This window comes from Copadichromis virginalis, linkage group LG7 (genome assembly GCF_057382275.1).
Source record: "Copadichromis virginalis isolate Kocher_CV1m ecotype Utaka linkage group LG7, C_Virginalis_male_GT1.1, whole genome shotgun sequence".
NCBI lineage: Eukaryota > Metazoa > Chordata > Actinopteri > Cichliformes > Cichlidae > Copadichromis > Copadichromis virginalis.
This window is the reverse complement of record NC_140624.1, coordinates 40,013,418-40,031,391: the sequence shown is the minus strand read 5'-3', so window position 1 is coordinate 40,031,391 and position 17,974 is coordinate 40,013,418. Positions and strand designations below refer to the sequence as shown.

Here is a 17,974-nt window from a genome sequence, read left to right as displayed (position 1 = left end):
GAGTGTCTCAGAAACTGCTAATCTACTGAAATTTCCCCTCTAAATCATCACTAGGGTTTACAGAGAATGACCCAAAAAAGAGAAACTATTCAATTCAATAAGTGGAAGTTCTTAAAATAAAAATGCCATATGTCAGATGAGAATGACCATGTCCTTAGAGCCACAAGGAAAGAAACTGTAACTCCAATAACTATGCATTGCAACCATGGTATGCCGAATATCATCTCTTGATGCAAACATGTTGCACCTTGAAGATGACAGGCTATATCAGCAGACGACCACACCTGGTACACCTGCTGTCACCTAAGAACAGGAAGCAGAGGCTAAGATTAACACAGACTCGCTGGTCTGATGAGTTTCAAAATCTGGTGTAAACAACAAGAAAAACAAGGATCCATCCTGCCTTCTACCAACACTTAGTGGTAGTTATGGTGTAATGGAGTGGAGAATATTTTCTTGGCACAAAAATGATCCAGTTTGAGCAGAGCTCCTTTGGGATGTGGTGGAACAGGAAATTCACATCATAGATTTGATGCCCACAAATTTGCAGCACCTGTGTGATACCATCATACCAATTTAGACCAAAACCTGAGAGGAATTTTTTAGATATGAAAAATTAAGGTACTTCCAAAGAGAGAAGGGCTGTATCCAATGAAGTGTCCAGTGAGTTTCAGTTGCCACTATTCCAACACGCTAAAACCATGATTGCTCAAAATGTCAAACTTTATGAGCTCATGTTAGTTTGTAACCAACTATGAAACAGCAGTGCCGGTCTTTATATTGAATCCAGTCTTCTCTGCACATCTTGCACATCTCTTTGATTTGAGATATCATGCCAAATCAAGTGAAATGCCTATAACTCTTGAACTTAAAGTTTTATCAGTAGTCTGGCTAGTCTTTACACCCATGCCAAATTTAAGGTTTGCCAAAGTACAATAACAAGTATTGCTTGATGCAAATTTCTGCTACTCGAATTCAATAAAGGCTAAAGAAGACAGTCCCATTCTTAACAGTTAACTCTTTAATGCTGTCATACATGCACTTTCCAATCCAATCCAACCCACTTTCATTGCAGCACCACCATCAGGTCTCTTACAGGACTATTATTATGTAAAACTTCCGTCTGTGCTTTTAGCTGACTCCTGAAAGCAAGTCGCAGCTTATGGCAGTAACACCGCAATTTCACCAGAATCTGCAAATTTACAGTTCATATTTCTAATTCTAGTTTCAGTTTTATTTAATTTTATGTTCATGAAAGGTTATAAAAGTCTTTTTTATTCGTACGCTGATGTATTCAAATTATGAATGAAAGACCATGTTGGTTTTAATAGCAGTTGAAATATTTTCTTCAAGAGTCTCAGAATAGAAACACGATAAAAAGAGAGTCAATATTGAACTCAGCAGGTGTCTGAACACATTACTGTCAGAGATTAAATAATCAAATTCACTATTAAGGTTAATAATTGATGTTGGGTTTCAAGTTGTTCTACACTGGTTGGTTCCAGAAGACACACCTTGTTAACAAAACACTCAGTTCCATAGTGTTGAGCTATAGTATGAAGCTCTTTCATTGGCATAGTTATTTCCTGTTTGGTGGTAATGAATTTGCTCATTTGTTTGCAATAATCAGTTAAATGCAGACTACACACATAGATCAGAGCAGATACATTTGAAAGGTGACACTCATCCCTGTAATACTTGAAATAACATTAAATAGGTCAGAGGGCTGCATGAGCTGCATGAGCTGCCAGATCTGCGTCAGTATACCTCGGCATACTGTACCCAGTATACAATATGGCACTTAATCAGTCGCACACTTGTTTGCTTGCCTGAACCCACAACACCAAACACAGAATTAAAGTTGTTTAAGGGACCTGAGTGAACCACTTTAATTGCTTTACAACTTTTACACAAGCTTTGCACAAAAAAGTTCATTAGATTAATCTGTTGTTTAATTTGATTTATCCTGTTAATCACTCTGTCTAATAGACATGCAAATAAGATATTTATTAATCAGCTTATTGCATACACGTGGATAGATTGTTGCTGGAACAAAAGCACCTACAAAAGCAATTGCAAATGTTTTATTTCAGATTTAAAAGTCCTCTATCAGGGAGGAAAATGGTAATGCAGTCCACAGGGCATCAGAGTCTCGCCTGCTCTCATTCTCCAGGAGGATTGGATGGATTATTTTCAACTGCGGCACTTCTGCACTGTGATCTCCATAAATCTGTAACCCTCTCTTTGTTCTTCATGTAAATAAACAGGAAAAAAAATTGTACTGAGTGTGGCTCCTTGCTCCCCTACATAAATACAGAGATCTGCTGCTTTCAGTGTGCTGTGAAATCCCGGCTCTGTTGTCACTGTGCTCTCTTTTTTGAATCCCTCCTTGCTTCAAAAAATGATTTTCCCCTGTGATTTCCACATCTAAAACACATTAGCTGCAACTTGTTGTGCTAAGAAACTTGCAGAGTTTGCTGTATGGTAAAAAAAAAAAAAAAGGTATGGACTGACAGACTCATGAACCAGTGGACAAATCCAGTAATGACTTAGTTATTGTTCTTAATACAATGAATCATCTAATCAAAGAAAAATCAATAACCATCTACCATTTGTTATTGTAATACAATCGTTAGTTAACCAATTTAGTTAAATGAATGCATTGCAGAACAACTGAATTGTTATGGAAGACCTATTACGCTCAGTACCAGTTTCATATTTTTTATTTTTGTATTCCACTAGAAAAGCTGTGGAGGATCCACAGTTCAAAATAATCCTTATCTATCTGCACCCTCAGTTCATCCTCTGTCTCCCTTCAAGGCCAGCCTCGCCTTGAAGCCAAGTCTCTTCTGATTGGATGGCCCTCGCAAACAGGTTTGAACAGTGCGTGGGAGATACTGCACTGATCACAGCTAGAGCTGTGTGGCTAAGATGATCGCGTTAATGATACCCACTCTCTTGACATCATGATGGAAACTAAGGATTAAGAGCAGTCTAAAGCTCAAACCTTTGGATCCAAAGGCATTCTTGCACATATATTAAACTTAGTACTTAACATGGGCCTATTATACTTTTTTATACCACATATACTGTTAGATTGCTGGATGTTTTAAAGATTGCAAGTCGACTGCTCAAACTGAATGACCATTTGCATGACACTATGTGGAAAGGCTGCTCAGTATAGACAGAATTTATTGCATGTTTTCTGTAGGTCTGATTACATTGGAGCAGTATACCTAATAAAGTGTTTCTATGGTATATATTGCACATACATCATGATATTGGCGCATACCCTATGGTAGCAATGTTGATTTTTCGCATACAGTTAGTGCTGACACATAACTGGAATAAGTAGCAATGTGAAGATGCTCTGTCTTTCTGTATATATGTGCGTATGTAGCTATCTTTCCACAGTCTCTGGGTCAGCATGGGATATATTTCCACTTTAAAACTAAGTCCTCCTATCTGAGATGACTGGTCTTTCCCAGAGAGCTTCCTTTTGCCAAGAGTTCCTCAGTTCTTTGGCTTTTATATGCTAAATTCTCATCCCTTTCCTGCTATCAAAACCACTCACCACAACTCCCAGCCCAGTTCCTTTACTCTGAGGTCACTTTATCCTTTGCTCCATAATCTCCATATTCTCATGCAGCTTCATCATTCTGACACTTACATAACATACTGTGGGCAGATCACGTTATCAAAAGTTTTTTTTTTTTTGATGATTCATTGTATTACACAAATGTTCAGCTGTGAACCTTGTCTTTAAACTTTGACTTTAAACATTCCAGGATAAAATAAAAACTCAAGGTCAAACAAAGTGAGGAAATAAACACTAATGAGATCATCTCAAGACATCCAAAAAGTTTTTGCACTTTTCACACTCAAAAAATGTTTTAGAGAAATTGCTGTCAGCCTGCAGTTGGGATTTGCCAGTGAAACTAGATTGAGTCAGAAGGGAGTTAAGCCATTTCTCTAAAAGTCTCACACAAGCACTGCACACACTATTTCCTAGTCAGTTTTTTTGCACATGTTCATCCTTCCATTCAACAGTCTTCCCATCTACTCCTCTATCAATCAATCATCCTTAACTTTTGGTTTGTCAGTTGTATCCATTACTGTTATTTCACTTCTAGGAATCAGTTTTGACTTTAAACACCTGCTGACTCCTTACAGAGAAACCCTTCCTTGTGCACAGAGCAGGAAATTAGATATTATCCTAGAAACACACACACATTCTTACGCACACATATACACCAACACATAAACAGACACAAACTGTCTGACAAAGCCACACACACACATTACTATACCCTAGTAGGTGGCAAGTATCCCAGAACCCTTCAGTCCAGCTAATGGGTTTGGATGTGTGCATGAAAAAAACACATTCTTTGTCCCTCCTTTGGATGTTTGTGTGTAGAATATTACAAATACAGAAACACATGCAGATTGTTGGCTTTCTCTCACTGATGTGCAATATCTCTTCTTTGTAGCATCACCCAATTAAAGAGGTTTACAGTGTATTACACCAAATCATTTTTGGGAATGTGCGTGTGCCTATTCCTTCTTGTGCTCGATAGCACAAACAAATAAGGGGGCAAACTCACAGCAGGTGTTTTTTCCACAGAATTATTACTGATGCCCCTCCACGCTAATGAATATAGTATTTACATTACTAACTAGTTTCCCCTTTGCTCTCATTTTAGCTGCAAACTCCACCAGCAAGCTTCGCACTGGTGCGTTGTGCAAGAGTTTATTTTTCAACGATCTCCAACGTAAGAACTGCTGCTGCTTTTGCCTTAACTGTTAAAAATTGACATAAATCAGAATAAAAATCCATATCATTTTATACTGGTTTCAGGGTATTGTTTTATTTTCCAAAAGCCCTGACAAGAATCTATAGTGTTTATATAGATATATACAGTGCTCATATATTGAGCACTTTTGACTCATATACGTAAGTCTGAGTAAATAAAGAATTACAATTACAAAAGAATCCATGTTTGTGCCAAAAGAAATGTTTACTTGTACTGAAGGATTAAAGTGCCTTATTATTTATAATAATAATAAGGAGTGTATATTGGTATATGGAAAAAAAATCAGAACACCACTGCAAACTTTAGTTTATATAGTGATGTAATGGTTTCCTGCCAAGTCTGGACTCCATATGGTATACACAAGGAACTGTACTCAAGGTATTTCCAGTGGTACAATGTAAAAAAATGAAGCAAAGTTTTAGCCTCACTGTAAAACCACCGAAATACACTCAAAATCTCCTCCATGGTTTATTATGTGGATTCACCTTTTGAACTGGTCCGATGAGAGGAGTGTTATGCAGCTTAAAACGGTTCTGCATGAATGGGTTTTTCTTGTATGCTACAGTTTTCTGACACTAATCTCATTATTAGATATGGGCCTACTAAATATTAGTAGCTGGGTGGCTAAAGAGCAACCTTTTACTTCTTTGTTAAAAGGAAAGGTGTTAGGTCATAAATGTACATGCCAACACAGTGATTTAACTAAAGAGTGTTGTCCGTCTTTACCTCCGTTGTCCAGCAAATGAGATGTCAAAATATAGCATCACACTGACTTATGACTAAGAGTTTTGACTGCAATATACTGCCATAACCTCCTTCACCACAGTGCAGACATAGTGGGATTCTGAATATCAACAAAGTATTTGTTTATGTATCTATACCGCGGGGCATGTGCTGCTAGGTGCACACTGTTGTTGACTGCACACTGTCAATCAAACCATTTTTAAACATTTTATTCTGCAGAAGAGAAGCACTGCTCTTTTTTCTGCTGAAACACCCTTTAAATTCAGTAGATTTCAGCACCATGGACAGAGCGGCTTTTCCCCATGCTCCTTTTGTCTTTGACTGTTTAATGAAACTTTTTTTTCAGAGTTATGAAAGCCAGCTTGTGCCATTTCACCTTAAATTGTGCCATTTAAGTTTGATTGACTGGGTAAACGCTGAACAAGAACGGGAAGATCTGTGCTCTTGTTGAAGGGACATCAACAATCAGCCACTGAAGGAGGCGTTTCTAGCTCTAGTCCCTGGCTTAAATGATGGCCACTGATGGCTCGCGGTGCACTGTAGTCTGTATCCACACGTATTTAAATTAGTTAAATAAATTACATGCATTCGGTGCATGGTGTACACGCAGTTTAAAGAGGTTGTCAGACTGCGATGTAAAGTTTCTTGCGTTATATTACTATAACACGTCACACCAGCACATTGCAGTTGTATGCCGAAGTGAAGCAATCAACAGTTAACAGTTCAAATTTAGCTAGGAAATAACTTTTTACCTTACTGTGGCGCGAGAACTCCCTCTGCACAACGCTGACTACAGGTACCTGAAGCGCGAGTGAGACGAATTCCAACTTGACGAACTCGTCCCTGTTCCGTGGAAAGGCGATCATGGCAGAAACCCCCTGCACAACCACGGTGTGACATACACTCTCCACGAAGGACAGCGGGTCCTCGTTTTCGGGGTTGCCCGTAGAGGAAAAGGAGAACGCGGGCAGTTCTCCGAGTGTGGATCCAACAGCCATGACAATCTCCAAGGATAAATTGTAGGGTAGCAACCCAGCCCGGTTCAGAGCCTCGACGGCGAGCAGAACCGAGTCTCGGGGTGCGAACACGCGATTTTCCGCCGAGGTGTTCTCCTCCCGTTGGCGTGCCTGGCTTTTACTTCTGTTTGCGCCCCGCTGACTGTTAACGGACGCTCTAGTCCTAAGGCTTCCATACCCAGGCGCACTGGCACTTGTTTTAAACGGTCTTTCCAACTCCAACTGCTGCTCTTCTGTCAACTCTCTTTCGTTTCCCCAGTCCTCAGAGCCGCTGACAGCCATAGCAGAGAGCAAGCGAGGCTGAACGTGCAGAGCTCCTATCCGAACCGTGTAGCCGATTCGTTTGAGCACTTGGCACGGTTGCGGGTGCGAGTGAGCGCAAATCGGAAGAAAGATGAGAGCGCACAACACTAAACATATTAGTGGCAAGACCCTGGTGCCTGGTCGCGCTGCCGGGCCACTCATCATCACCATCCCCACCGACTTCATCATCCCCGCTCCACAGCTCCTCCGGATGCCCGGTCCAACCACACAGCGGCTGAACACCGGGACCGCTCCGTTGGTCTGCGTCTTGGCCCCCTGCCTGTGGCCCCGGTGTGCCGCACAGACCAGCGGTAGCCCCCGCAACAGGACCGGTTCCAGCTGGTGGTAAAGTTGTGCGTTTTCCCTCGGACACAGACAACAGGCTGCTGAGGCGCGAGATTAGGCACGAGCCGCGCACAAGCAAAAAATGATCCCCAAAAGTGCTGTTTTTCATCTCAAAAGATTTTCATCATTCAAGCCTCGGATTACTAAACATGTCGTGGAAACAAACGGCAACATTTCCACATATTCCACAGGCAGAAAAGAAAATGCAGCAGAGTGTGTAGGCAAGCCCTGCCTAGGTCGAAAAAGGTTAATGCGCATCAAACACATTCCAAAGCAGTGGAATCCACCTCTGGAAAAGTCTGATAGCTTAATGGAGTCAAAGGAAAATCATCCCATTATCATCCACAAGGCAGGGGCAAAGGCAGCTGTTTTTTTTTTTAAACGTTTCCCCCCTTTTAAAAAAACACCCAGAAAAACAAAAGACACCCAAGTAGAAGCTTTCCAGAGCGCACGCGCTGCTTGGCTCGAGTCAGCCTCTGTGCTGGTGAGACCACTGGCACCAGAGCGTGGTCTTTCTGCGCACATTCCAAGGAGATTTAACCCCATGTTTACTTTACAACCACCAGCCACCCCTCACTTTTCACAGTGTCAGTGCGAAAGAAATGCGGACATGGTCATGGGCATGGTACTGGTGTCATTTATTCATAATCCCGACATGTCAAAAAAAAAAAAATACAGCACATTGACTATGTGTCACGTGGGAAGATTTGTGAGATTTTACTGGAGACAAAACCAGACAGCTACCTGTTTTATGTATGAGGACACCCAATCATACATTGTTTAACGGATGTGTTTCTTTGGTAACTCACATGTCAGAGGTCACCCGGGACCCAATCAGCAGACCGAGTTTAAACAGGATCCAGATTAACGATTGGTTAATGGTCTGATGGTCTGATCTAGATTAATGAAAAAGAGTTATAAAAATATGATCTTCTCGATCTATAAAGAAAAGGAAAATATTTAAATTAAGTGAATGTCTCTATTTAAAAACAAACAAACAAAAAATTCATGATGTGATATTATAGTATATAGTATATCAGAAATCTGTTCACTATTTTTATTACAAATTATATCAGTAAGGAAGCTGACTAAATATTCACTGATAATTTATGGGACAGGGGTGGGATTAAATAAGTGTATACTTCTTCCCACTCCCTTTCAACATGTAAATTAATCAGAATGTTTTTTTGTATGTAATTTGTATAGTATATTTTTTTTCTCTCATTTCTTTTCTAAATGTACTTGTATATTGTTCACATGTTGAAATAAATTACCAATCAAATCAAATGATTGGCTAATGATCACTTTTGAAATAGGAGGCACGCCCACTGAGATAGTGGAAGATAGATGACCCTGATCGATCCAATATGGGCTGACCTTACAGGAAAGGACTGAAACAGGGAGAGAGTCGGGGAAGAGAAATTTTGACAGGAGAGGAGCGGGAGGTGGTGACTAATGGTAGGTAGGAGGAGAGAGAAGCAGAGGTTATGGTGAGGGGGGAAAAGGCTTAGGAGGGAACCGTGGATAAGAGATGAAAAGTGAGGAGAGGAGAATGGTAAGTGGGGAAGAAGAGCAGAGGAGTGAGAGAGGAGAAGAACAGGTAAATGGAAATAGAATGTGAGGTGATATAAGAAGGTGCTTCAGTTGCTGCGTCTTTAAAGAATCAAGGCTATTGAAGAAGATGAAAAAACAGATGGAGGGAAAACAGAAAGAAAATTACATCAAGAGACATATTCAAGGTGAGAATTAAGCCTGTCTTGCACTGCGTGTTGAAGTGGGATACCAGGCCACCATATGCTGCATAGCTCTTTTCAAAAGGGCTTCACAGTGTTCATTCTTATTCCAGGTCTTGATGAAAAAATAGGTCAATCACATAAATATTGAAGATTACCTCCACATGCCATTTAAATTTGGCTTAGTGGTGGAAATTCCCACTTGTATATAAATACTGAAAATATGTTTTCAGCACTTTCATATTGTAGCCTGGTATCCTCACCTGACTCGAGGAAATGCCTCATTTTTTGAGACAGTATGATCATTCTGTTTGGAAGGAATATTTCCAAAGTATTAAATAACTGCCACACATCAAAAGACTATTGTGTGGTCCACTAGTGATCAGGGTTGGCCTGGTCATATGCAAACAACAACACACTTTGCTTAGTCTCCAGAGGCCCACACTTTCACAGTGCCCTATTACTTTTAATTGTATTTTTTAAAATTTCATACTTTTAGTAATCCAATCTGAGAGATAATAGAAAATGTGGTCAAGTCACAGACAGGATAGAAACGATAACTTTTATTTAAAATAACCATTTTTGTAACCCAAACTTTGCTTTCATCCAAGAATGGTCCATTTGCAGTATCCACTGCCTTTTATACATTTACACTGTAGCTGTCAGTTTGATGAGATAATGTGGCGACATGCTTCCTGAAGATCCTCCCACAGTGTTAATTGTTTTAATGGGCACTTATATACCCTTTAATCAAACTGTTCTCACAACAACGTAAATACCCCGAGGTCTGATTTCTGTGCCACTATACACAGAAAACCAGATGACAAATTCTTTGCTAAATAAGTCTTGCATAGTTTCAAGCTGTACTTTAGATCATTGTTATAGGAGGAAATTTGCTTCAGTAATGCAACAGCCACAGGGTGTGGATTGGCATTTTGAAATGGAATAGTAGCTTTCCTCAAGATCATGCTTTATTATAATGCTTTTGTGTATTATGCTGTTTTTTTGTGATTAAGATATTTTCATTCAACTGTATTTTTAACATGTTTGTAAAGCACTTTTGAAAAACTGTTTTGAAAAGTGCTATATAAAACAAATTCTTACTTTACTACTGCCTACTGAAGATCAAAAATGAAAGTGTTACATTACAATAAATGTTGCACTCAATTAGTCATATTGAGCATGACTTTTATTATTATACTATCATTTATATTAAAGTTACCTGACACCAGACCAAAACGTAACCTAAAACACGCGAAATGGTAAAATTGCTTCCAAAACACTCTTTTGACTTTGCTCTTTTGTTCCACTTTGGCTTTCTTTATAACATCCCATTTCTGTCTTTTTATTTGTACCTACCAGCCACCTGTCTGTCTTTCTGCTTGCAAACACATCTGATTTCATATGCCTCTCCTCTCGTCTAGTTGGTACACCTTAAAGCCTGCCCTCTCTTTTGTCCCTGTCTGAATATCCGTCTGACCCCCTGCCTGGTTGAATATTCATCCGTGTTCCTCTGTTCGCTTTGCTTGTCTGCTTTTGTGACCATTTCCTTCACCTGTCCTGCTGTTCTGCCCACCTGTCTGTCTTCTTTCTCTGTCAGCATCACTGCGCAACCGTCGGCCTGTCTATCGCTCTGCCAACCTGTCCATCTGCCTTCCTATGACTATCAGCCAAAGCAGTGCTGCAAACTTCACTGACCCCTTCACCTGCCAGCCAAATTCACCTATAGTTTATTTCTCTCTCTCACACAAACAGACATTGATTACACCTCACATGGGAAGATTTGTGAGCTTTTATTGGAGACAAAACCTGACAGCCACCTGTTTTTTGTCTAAGGACACACACACAGCTTGCACCAGCCTCGATGCACACAGGCAAAATTCTTTCATTTATACATGTTCATTGATTTATAAGAACAATGACATCTGCATTCTCACTTTTACAAAGTAAAGAAATGACATTTAAAGAACGGAATAGCTTACAATCAAAACCATTTCGGTTCCAATGCATTCTCATCCCAGGGTGCCTATTATTGCCATTTTCAGTAGCTGCTGGCATCACAGCAAATCATATTACTGTCTGCTTTAGCGCCCCGCCTTAATGTCTATTCTATGGTCAGATGTCTTAAAGTTACTGAAGGGAAAAAATACAAAAAAGTAACTTTTAATTGTTAAAATACTCTGTTATAAGGATGTCTGACAGTTTACTTATTTTTTTGTGAAAACTGGACTTCGTTACTGATGCATCAAAATCTGTGTTCAAGTGAAGTGTTTTTAGCATTGTCTGTAGGGGGGCATAAAATAATAATTTGCCTTTGAGTTTAATACACAAATAGCTGCTTTACCTGGGTACAGAAGCCAAGATTCAGTCGAGACAGGAAGTGCCTCTTTTTAATTATTTAATCCCCTCATCAGTCTGCTGTTGCAGCTCAAAACTTGCCATAACCTTTAAACTGACTTTTTGTGTATTTCAAATACTCCCATTTTTCATAGGAATGAAATTTTGTCTGTCTTATTGTTGCACACACACGCACGTACGAACACAGTCAAACAAAGCATTTGGAGTTACAAAGCTAAACTTTTGGTGTTTGCTAAATTATTCATGATATGTAGACATGCATGTATGTTAAATTAGCCCAGACTGTAAATATCCAGACTATTTTTCCACAGATATCCTGTTTTGGTTTTTTTTGTTTGTTCTCAAATATACTCAAACATCAAATTTAGATTCATCTTTCCAAACCACATTTTTGAAATAATATTTTTCTGACTGTTGTCGGTTTTCTTTTGCTCAACTTCATTGTTTCCTTAAGTTTAAAATATATATATGTTATTTTTTCCTCGGTTAGTCTCAGATTTGGCATTTTATCTGAAACACTGCTTAGAAAGCAGGCATCCAAGATTCAGCTCTCCACTGTTGATGTAGGAACTGGTGTTTAATATTTTACTCACTTTCACCATATATTTAATTTTAAGTGCACTGGTCTATATAGACCAGGGGTACCAAACATAAGTCCTGGGGACTTTGAAGAATATTAGAAGAAGAGCTGAAGAACTGCACATATTTTGAACTTTTAACTGTATTTTCATACGTTTTACAGCTTTTCTATTCATAAAGCCCTCCCCCATTGCCATTCACACAACACCAAAGTAGATAAGTAAAAGATTAAATGTATGTATTGTAGATTTTTTTAATTTTATTTCTTTACAGTGGGTCCACAGTAAACCAAATGTAAATGAACCAAAAACTTTATGCTTTACTGTATAAATACAGGACAGTCTGGGCAATGAGGTACCTTTTTCTGTAATTTTATACATTTATTATATCAAAAAACTGATAGGTACTGTTGAAATTGCAATTCTTTTTCTTATATTAACACATCTTAAGGACTCATTATAATTTAAATATTTTTCACTGGTCTTTCACTCTTCAGATCAAACTGGGTTGTATGTGGCCCACAATGTAAAATGAGTTTGACATCCCTGCTTTGACGTTGCCCTAGACTATTCTGTTGTGATGTTTAACATAAAGAGAAAAAACGTGTGGGCTTCACACTGTAAGGACACACCTTGGAACAACAATGCTGAGGTCTTTAACCAACAGACATAACTAAGTCTTTGCATTTTCCCTTTTGATGTTCTTTTAGACCTCAGCTGCACAGGCCTTTAGGTCATTCTTTATTGTGGGATATCGCTGCCTGTCCTGCATGGTTGGTGTTCAGACTGTGGGAATGCATGTTGCACTGAGACTAAGGTGACAGATTCTAATCATCAACAGTGGTTGCCACTTGGGTCATCGTCCTGCTGAATGATAAAATGCCAGTGAGTTTGGAAGCACTTGTGGTATCTGTAGATAGTGTGCCAGTTTTACTGGCAGATGGTACACCTCCAAGCAATAAATGCTTGATTTTCCATCAGTCCACAAGATTACTTTTTTCTAGCTCTTCTCTGTGTGCCTATTTAAAAATGTAACCGTTTTTTGGTTGTTTTTTTCAGTCTCTCATACACCTGCGATGGTTTCTGAGAGCTTCACTCCAGTTATATGAACACTCAGTATTTAGCAGCCAAGTCTGTTCTTTCAGTATTGATGTAAAAATAAAGACTTGGCACTTTAATGTTGTATTCAACATTTCATTTCAAATTCAATATACTGATGGACGGAGCCTAACAACAACATTTTTGCAATTTTTAAAAAACTTATGATATTGATATTAACTTTTTATTCAGTTTTCGTATCTTTAATGCTTCACTCATGACCACCATGCGCAGAATAAAAAGAACAAATAAATACTCAAGTAATTAATCAGTTCTTCACAGCATGACTTACATTTTGAAGCACTTCCCTGCCAAGGTCAAGCATTCACACATGAAAAATAATTCTACTTAAAGCCATATTATATTTCATAGTTATACATTTTTAAGCAACTCGTGTTAGGTATTCAAACAGCAGCACCTCCAATGAATCGCATTTTTCCCCTTCTTTCACTCACAGGAACTCAAACTCAATGACACAGTTTCAGATGGGTTTTATAAAGTCTTGATACTGGATAGTACCAATGCTTTTTAATGCCACCTCATTATTTTCCATACTTTTTCATTTTTATTTCATTCATATCTTGTTTTTCTAACTTCTTTGCATTTAACTATGCAACTATTCTTGATAAATAAACTACTTTTTATTAATAAGACTAATTTTGAGGTGAGTATTGTAAAATAATGGGATGATGAAGTGAGTGAGATTTATAACTGATTATGTTTAAATGTACCACAAGTGCTTTATATTTGAAATGTGAGTTTGTTTATATTAAATATAATTTACATCCATTTCGGTATTACAACTTATTTTGCCAACTGTTGTAATTACCCTACATGCTACACTTTTGGTATTGTGGTTGATTTGAAGACAGCTGTACACTTCTGGGTTCTGCCTGACCCCCTCTGTGCAAAAGTCGTGTTTAATGTTTAATGCTTACAGAATAATGACATCCTCATACAATGAACAGAAACACACATGACAAGATGGACAACAAGAAAATGTATAAGAAACAATATTGGACCACCAACAGTAGAAAAAATGCACTGAAAGCTGAGGTTAGTGAGTGGGCAGCTTTAGTTTTTTGAGAAAACATTTTTGATGCTTTCCAATCAATGTTAAACTGCAACTGGCCTTTGCTTTGAAGCTCCATTTTATCTCAGAGACAGACAGTCTCTGTCAGTTCCCCTTTGGACCATCGCCCCAGATTTCAAAACCGAGATTCGGCAGAGGAGAACAATACTTCTGTTTTCTGTTTGCTACCCCAAGGACCGCATGGTTGGGGAGGACTGTTGTGTTATTTTCTCTGCCCTGTCTTTGTTTTGATTCTTTCCCTCAAATTTTGTTTATCTTTTCTCTTTTCCTAATTCTCCTATTTTTAGATCATTTAAGCACACATTTAAATACATACAGTTTAAATGAATTCTGCATAAGACTCAACTTTTTCAGAACTAAGGTTGCAGTAGGAAAAAGTTTGAGGGATATTAGATTAGTAGACGGTGGTTTAAAGCTCTTTGATTTGACGAAGATAAGGAGCACTTAAAATATTTCTGACTGGTGCAGAGGCAAATTGGTGAACTGGGGTGAGAAGAAAAATAAGTCTAGTGATTGATTTTCATTTCTTCCATTTGCACTGCAGGCATGTTGAAGCTGAGTCAAAAGGTTTCCTCTTAAAGTAGAATCATCTCAAGGCAGGGCATTTCACTTTGCCCCATTCCATTTCCTGCGCTTGGTTCAGGGGGAAGCTGGGAACAAACAGCACCCTGAGAGTCAGCTGTTAATTTAGTGCAACAAATTCAAAGTGTATGTGCAAAACAACCAAAACCACAGCCTATCAATTTGTATTGTTTGTGCTGAGATTGTAAATTAATTGTAAAACGATTAAACTTGTGTTTGTGTTTGCAGAAAAGAAAATTGGGTGTCAGTTTCACCATTACACCACAATATGTGATGCAATATACTTGTCATGCTTTTTTTTTCTTGTATTACAAATATTTTGAAAAATGTGGTTCAACATGCTCATGTGAATGATAATTTGTGCTCCAGTTTACTTCACATTCATACAACAAAATTCAGTTGGGCATCTCTGACAGGTGCCAGTTGCTACTCCCGCCTCGGTCAGCATCTTTGGTCCAAACCACAAGTGGCTTGAATTGAATGAATGAGATCTAGAGAAAAATGATCAAATTTATATTGAATTTACAAACTGTGAGCAGAAGTGGATGAAAATTTGAGCTCATCCAGCCAAACGATGGTTGAGCCTATTCCATGGTGCGGTGTCCGTCCGTCTGTCCATACTGCGCATGAATTGCTGCTCCTGATCACATTTTAGTGAAACATGACTAATGACTAATATCCTGAATATAACTATTCAGTTTAGTTATAAACTATTATAATGATAAACTATTATAAGTTTATCATTATAATTTTGTATGTCAAACATTACATACGTCCGTACTACGCTACTACGTCAGTGAGATTCATTTCTAGCTTTTAAGACAAAAGAATGTCACTAAGGAAAAATAACTTATAATATAACTTTTAGAAAAATCCTCCACAGAACGGGGGTGGCTCTGCATGATTTATAGCAGTCAACTATTCAGCTTGACTTTCAAGTACATCCACAGGCCTTATAAAATGTAAAAAAAAAAAATGGCCAAAATATTCCTTTCCTCCTGTGGGCGAGGTGTGACAGCTCTGAAGGTGTAAATGTTGCAGGGTCTCAGCTGGAGACAGTCCATCCACCCCTGGTCCTTGGCTAGAGGTTAAGGCCTCACTTCAGGACAGCTAAAGGCTTAAAGCTCTTTGCTTTTTCTTACACAGGCCTTTTGGACACATGAGGCTTAGTGCATCAGGCACTTTAAAGACTTTAAAGTGAAGGTATAAACAATTTGAATTTCTTCACAGAGGAAGGTTTTGCATCCTTTGTTTTATCTAATGTGTAACATGTGATATGAGATTGTTTTTCTGCTTATGAATTTTTTTAAAAATAAGGCTCATCAGTATATTATATGAGGTGTAATCAAAACTTTCTGGGAATGGCTAAAAAAGCTAAAAAACAAACAAACAAACAAAAAAAAAACATGAAAAAACACGTACCCTGATTTGTATTGGCTTATGCTTGATCCTCTTGTTGTGCACCACTGAGTCATTTTCTCTTCTGTAGATGGTTCTGGAGAAGTCCCATTATGTGCATTTGTACTTGTGCCTCCATGATGTGCGCTGAATCTCCTCCAGTGTGTCACAACAGCAACCTTTCAATCTGATGTTTATTTTTGGGGAATAGATGAAGTCATAGGAAGGCAAATCTGGTGAATGAGGCAGGTGGTAAGTTTAGACTGTGTTAGTGTATGTGTTTTTAGTCATGCATGATGACACGCTGACATGAATCACAGTTCCAGTCATTTAGGACACAACAGACACTTTAGGATGTTACAGATGAAGTACATGTTGACAGTCTCACCCCGGGGGACTAATTCAAAGTGCACATTCTGTGAATGTTGAAAAAAAATTATTAGCATGCTTCTGGTCTCACGCCTCACCCGATGGTGGGTTTGGAGCCTTAACTGACAACTGCTGAAAACGACTCTACTTGACACCCAGAAAAATTGTGATTTTTCCTCTCTGTGCAAAAACAGGATTTCCAGGATGTGATCTAAAAGTAGGAGCTGCATTGAAAGTGGCCTGGAAGTGAACAAGATGATGACCTTAAAGAGGAGGTTGACCACATTTAAATCAGCTTAGTTTTTCCAACATTTCTGACATGTAAATGACATGTCAGAAATGTCACATACAGTCATAGCTGTATCGTGGTTAGAGGTAATATGAGCAGCTTAGACAATAAAAACCAAAGGAGAAAATAACTTCTGAATACATATTTCCTACAGCTGATAGTTGTCAGTAGATAAAATCCTTCTCCTCGTCTCACTGGTCGTGAGAATTTGAGCAATATGTATTTAACCAGTAATTTCTATATTTCTCCCTTTTGGTTTGTACCTCATTTTTAACACTAAGATAGAGCCGCTTATCTATGCCATTTAAATTTTTTTAATGGTATCAGCATCAACAGGGATAGAAAAGAAGGGAGAAAAGAGTGTCACCACAGAAAGAAATGACTGTACCATTTTCTGTCCTTTAGGTGTCCTTCTGTCAAGGTAAATCTGCCGTTTTAGATCTGCAGTCTCATCTCAAATGCCACATTGTGATCCATACTGCGTTTGGTAATTGCTTCTGCAAACATCAGCAATACTTAATCAATACCTCTCATTCATCTCAGTGAGATGCTTATTACACCAGCTCATGTGCATGTTTTCATTTTCCTGGTAGAGGACCCTGGCAAACAAAGGAATGCTACTACTGACACAGACTAGAAGTCATCATCCCTGTCACACTAATCTCACACTGATGTTAGCTTCGTGCTAACTGCAAAGATGCCACTGCCCATTATGGAAGAACACTTCATACTATTAAATAGCCAGGAGTGACATTAGAACTTCTATGGCAGTAATTATGGTAAGAGAACATTTGGGTTATGCCTGTCTCAGAAATGATGTCAAGCTCATCTTTGCACAGTGTGTTCTTTTTCTTCTTCTACAGCACTTGCAATTTTATTGTGAGGGACCCTTTAGCTTTGACCATACATCTGAAAGAAACAAACTCTAACAAAACCAGGTTCAGGGAAGGCAGTCCTCTTGCCTTAATCAGCTGAGATCAGGGGAGAGCAGGGTGAAAAGATGAGGACAATAAATGTTCAGCAGCCAGCAAAATGTGCAGCTTTGTAGCCAGAGACACAGGAAGATACAGGCAGATACACCACAAAGACACACACACACACACACACACACACACACACACACACACACACACACACACACACACACACACACACACACACACACACATTTTCATATCTTAGTCAGGACATCAAATTGGCCTAATGTTTTCCTTAGCCGCTTACCCTAACCCTAACCCTCAAAAATGAATGCCA

The 17,974-nt window shown here is 38.8% G+C and overlaps 1 protein-coding gene across 1 annotated transcript in view; it reads right to left on the bottom strand.

Moving 5' to 3' along the window:
- Window positions 1-7,570, bottom strand: part of grin3a (glutamate receptor, ionotropic, N-methyl-D-aspartate 3A) — a 57,899-nt gene extending 50,329 nt beyond the window's left edge. The window contains exon 1 of the mRNA XM_085463345.1: window positions 6,311-7,570. Coding sequence (XP_085319471.1) covers window positions 6,311-7,066 — 756 coding nt within the window. The 5' untranslated portion in view covers window positions 7,067-7,570. The remainder of the gene's footprint in view (window positions 1-6,310) is intronic.
- Between the last annotated feature and the right edge of the window lie 10,404 nt (window positions 7,571-17,974).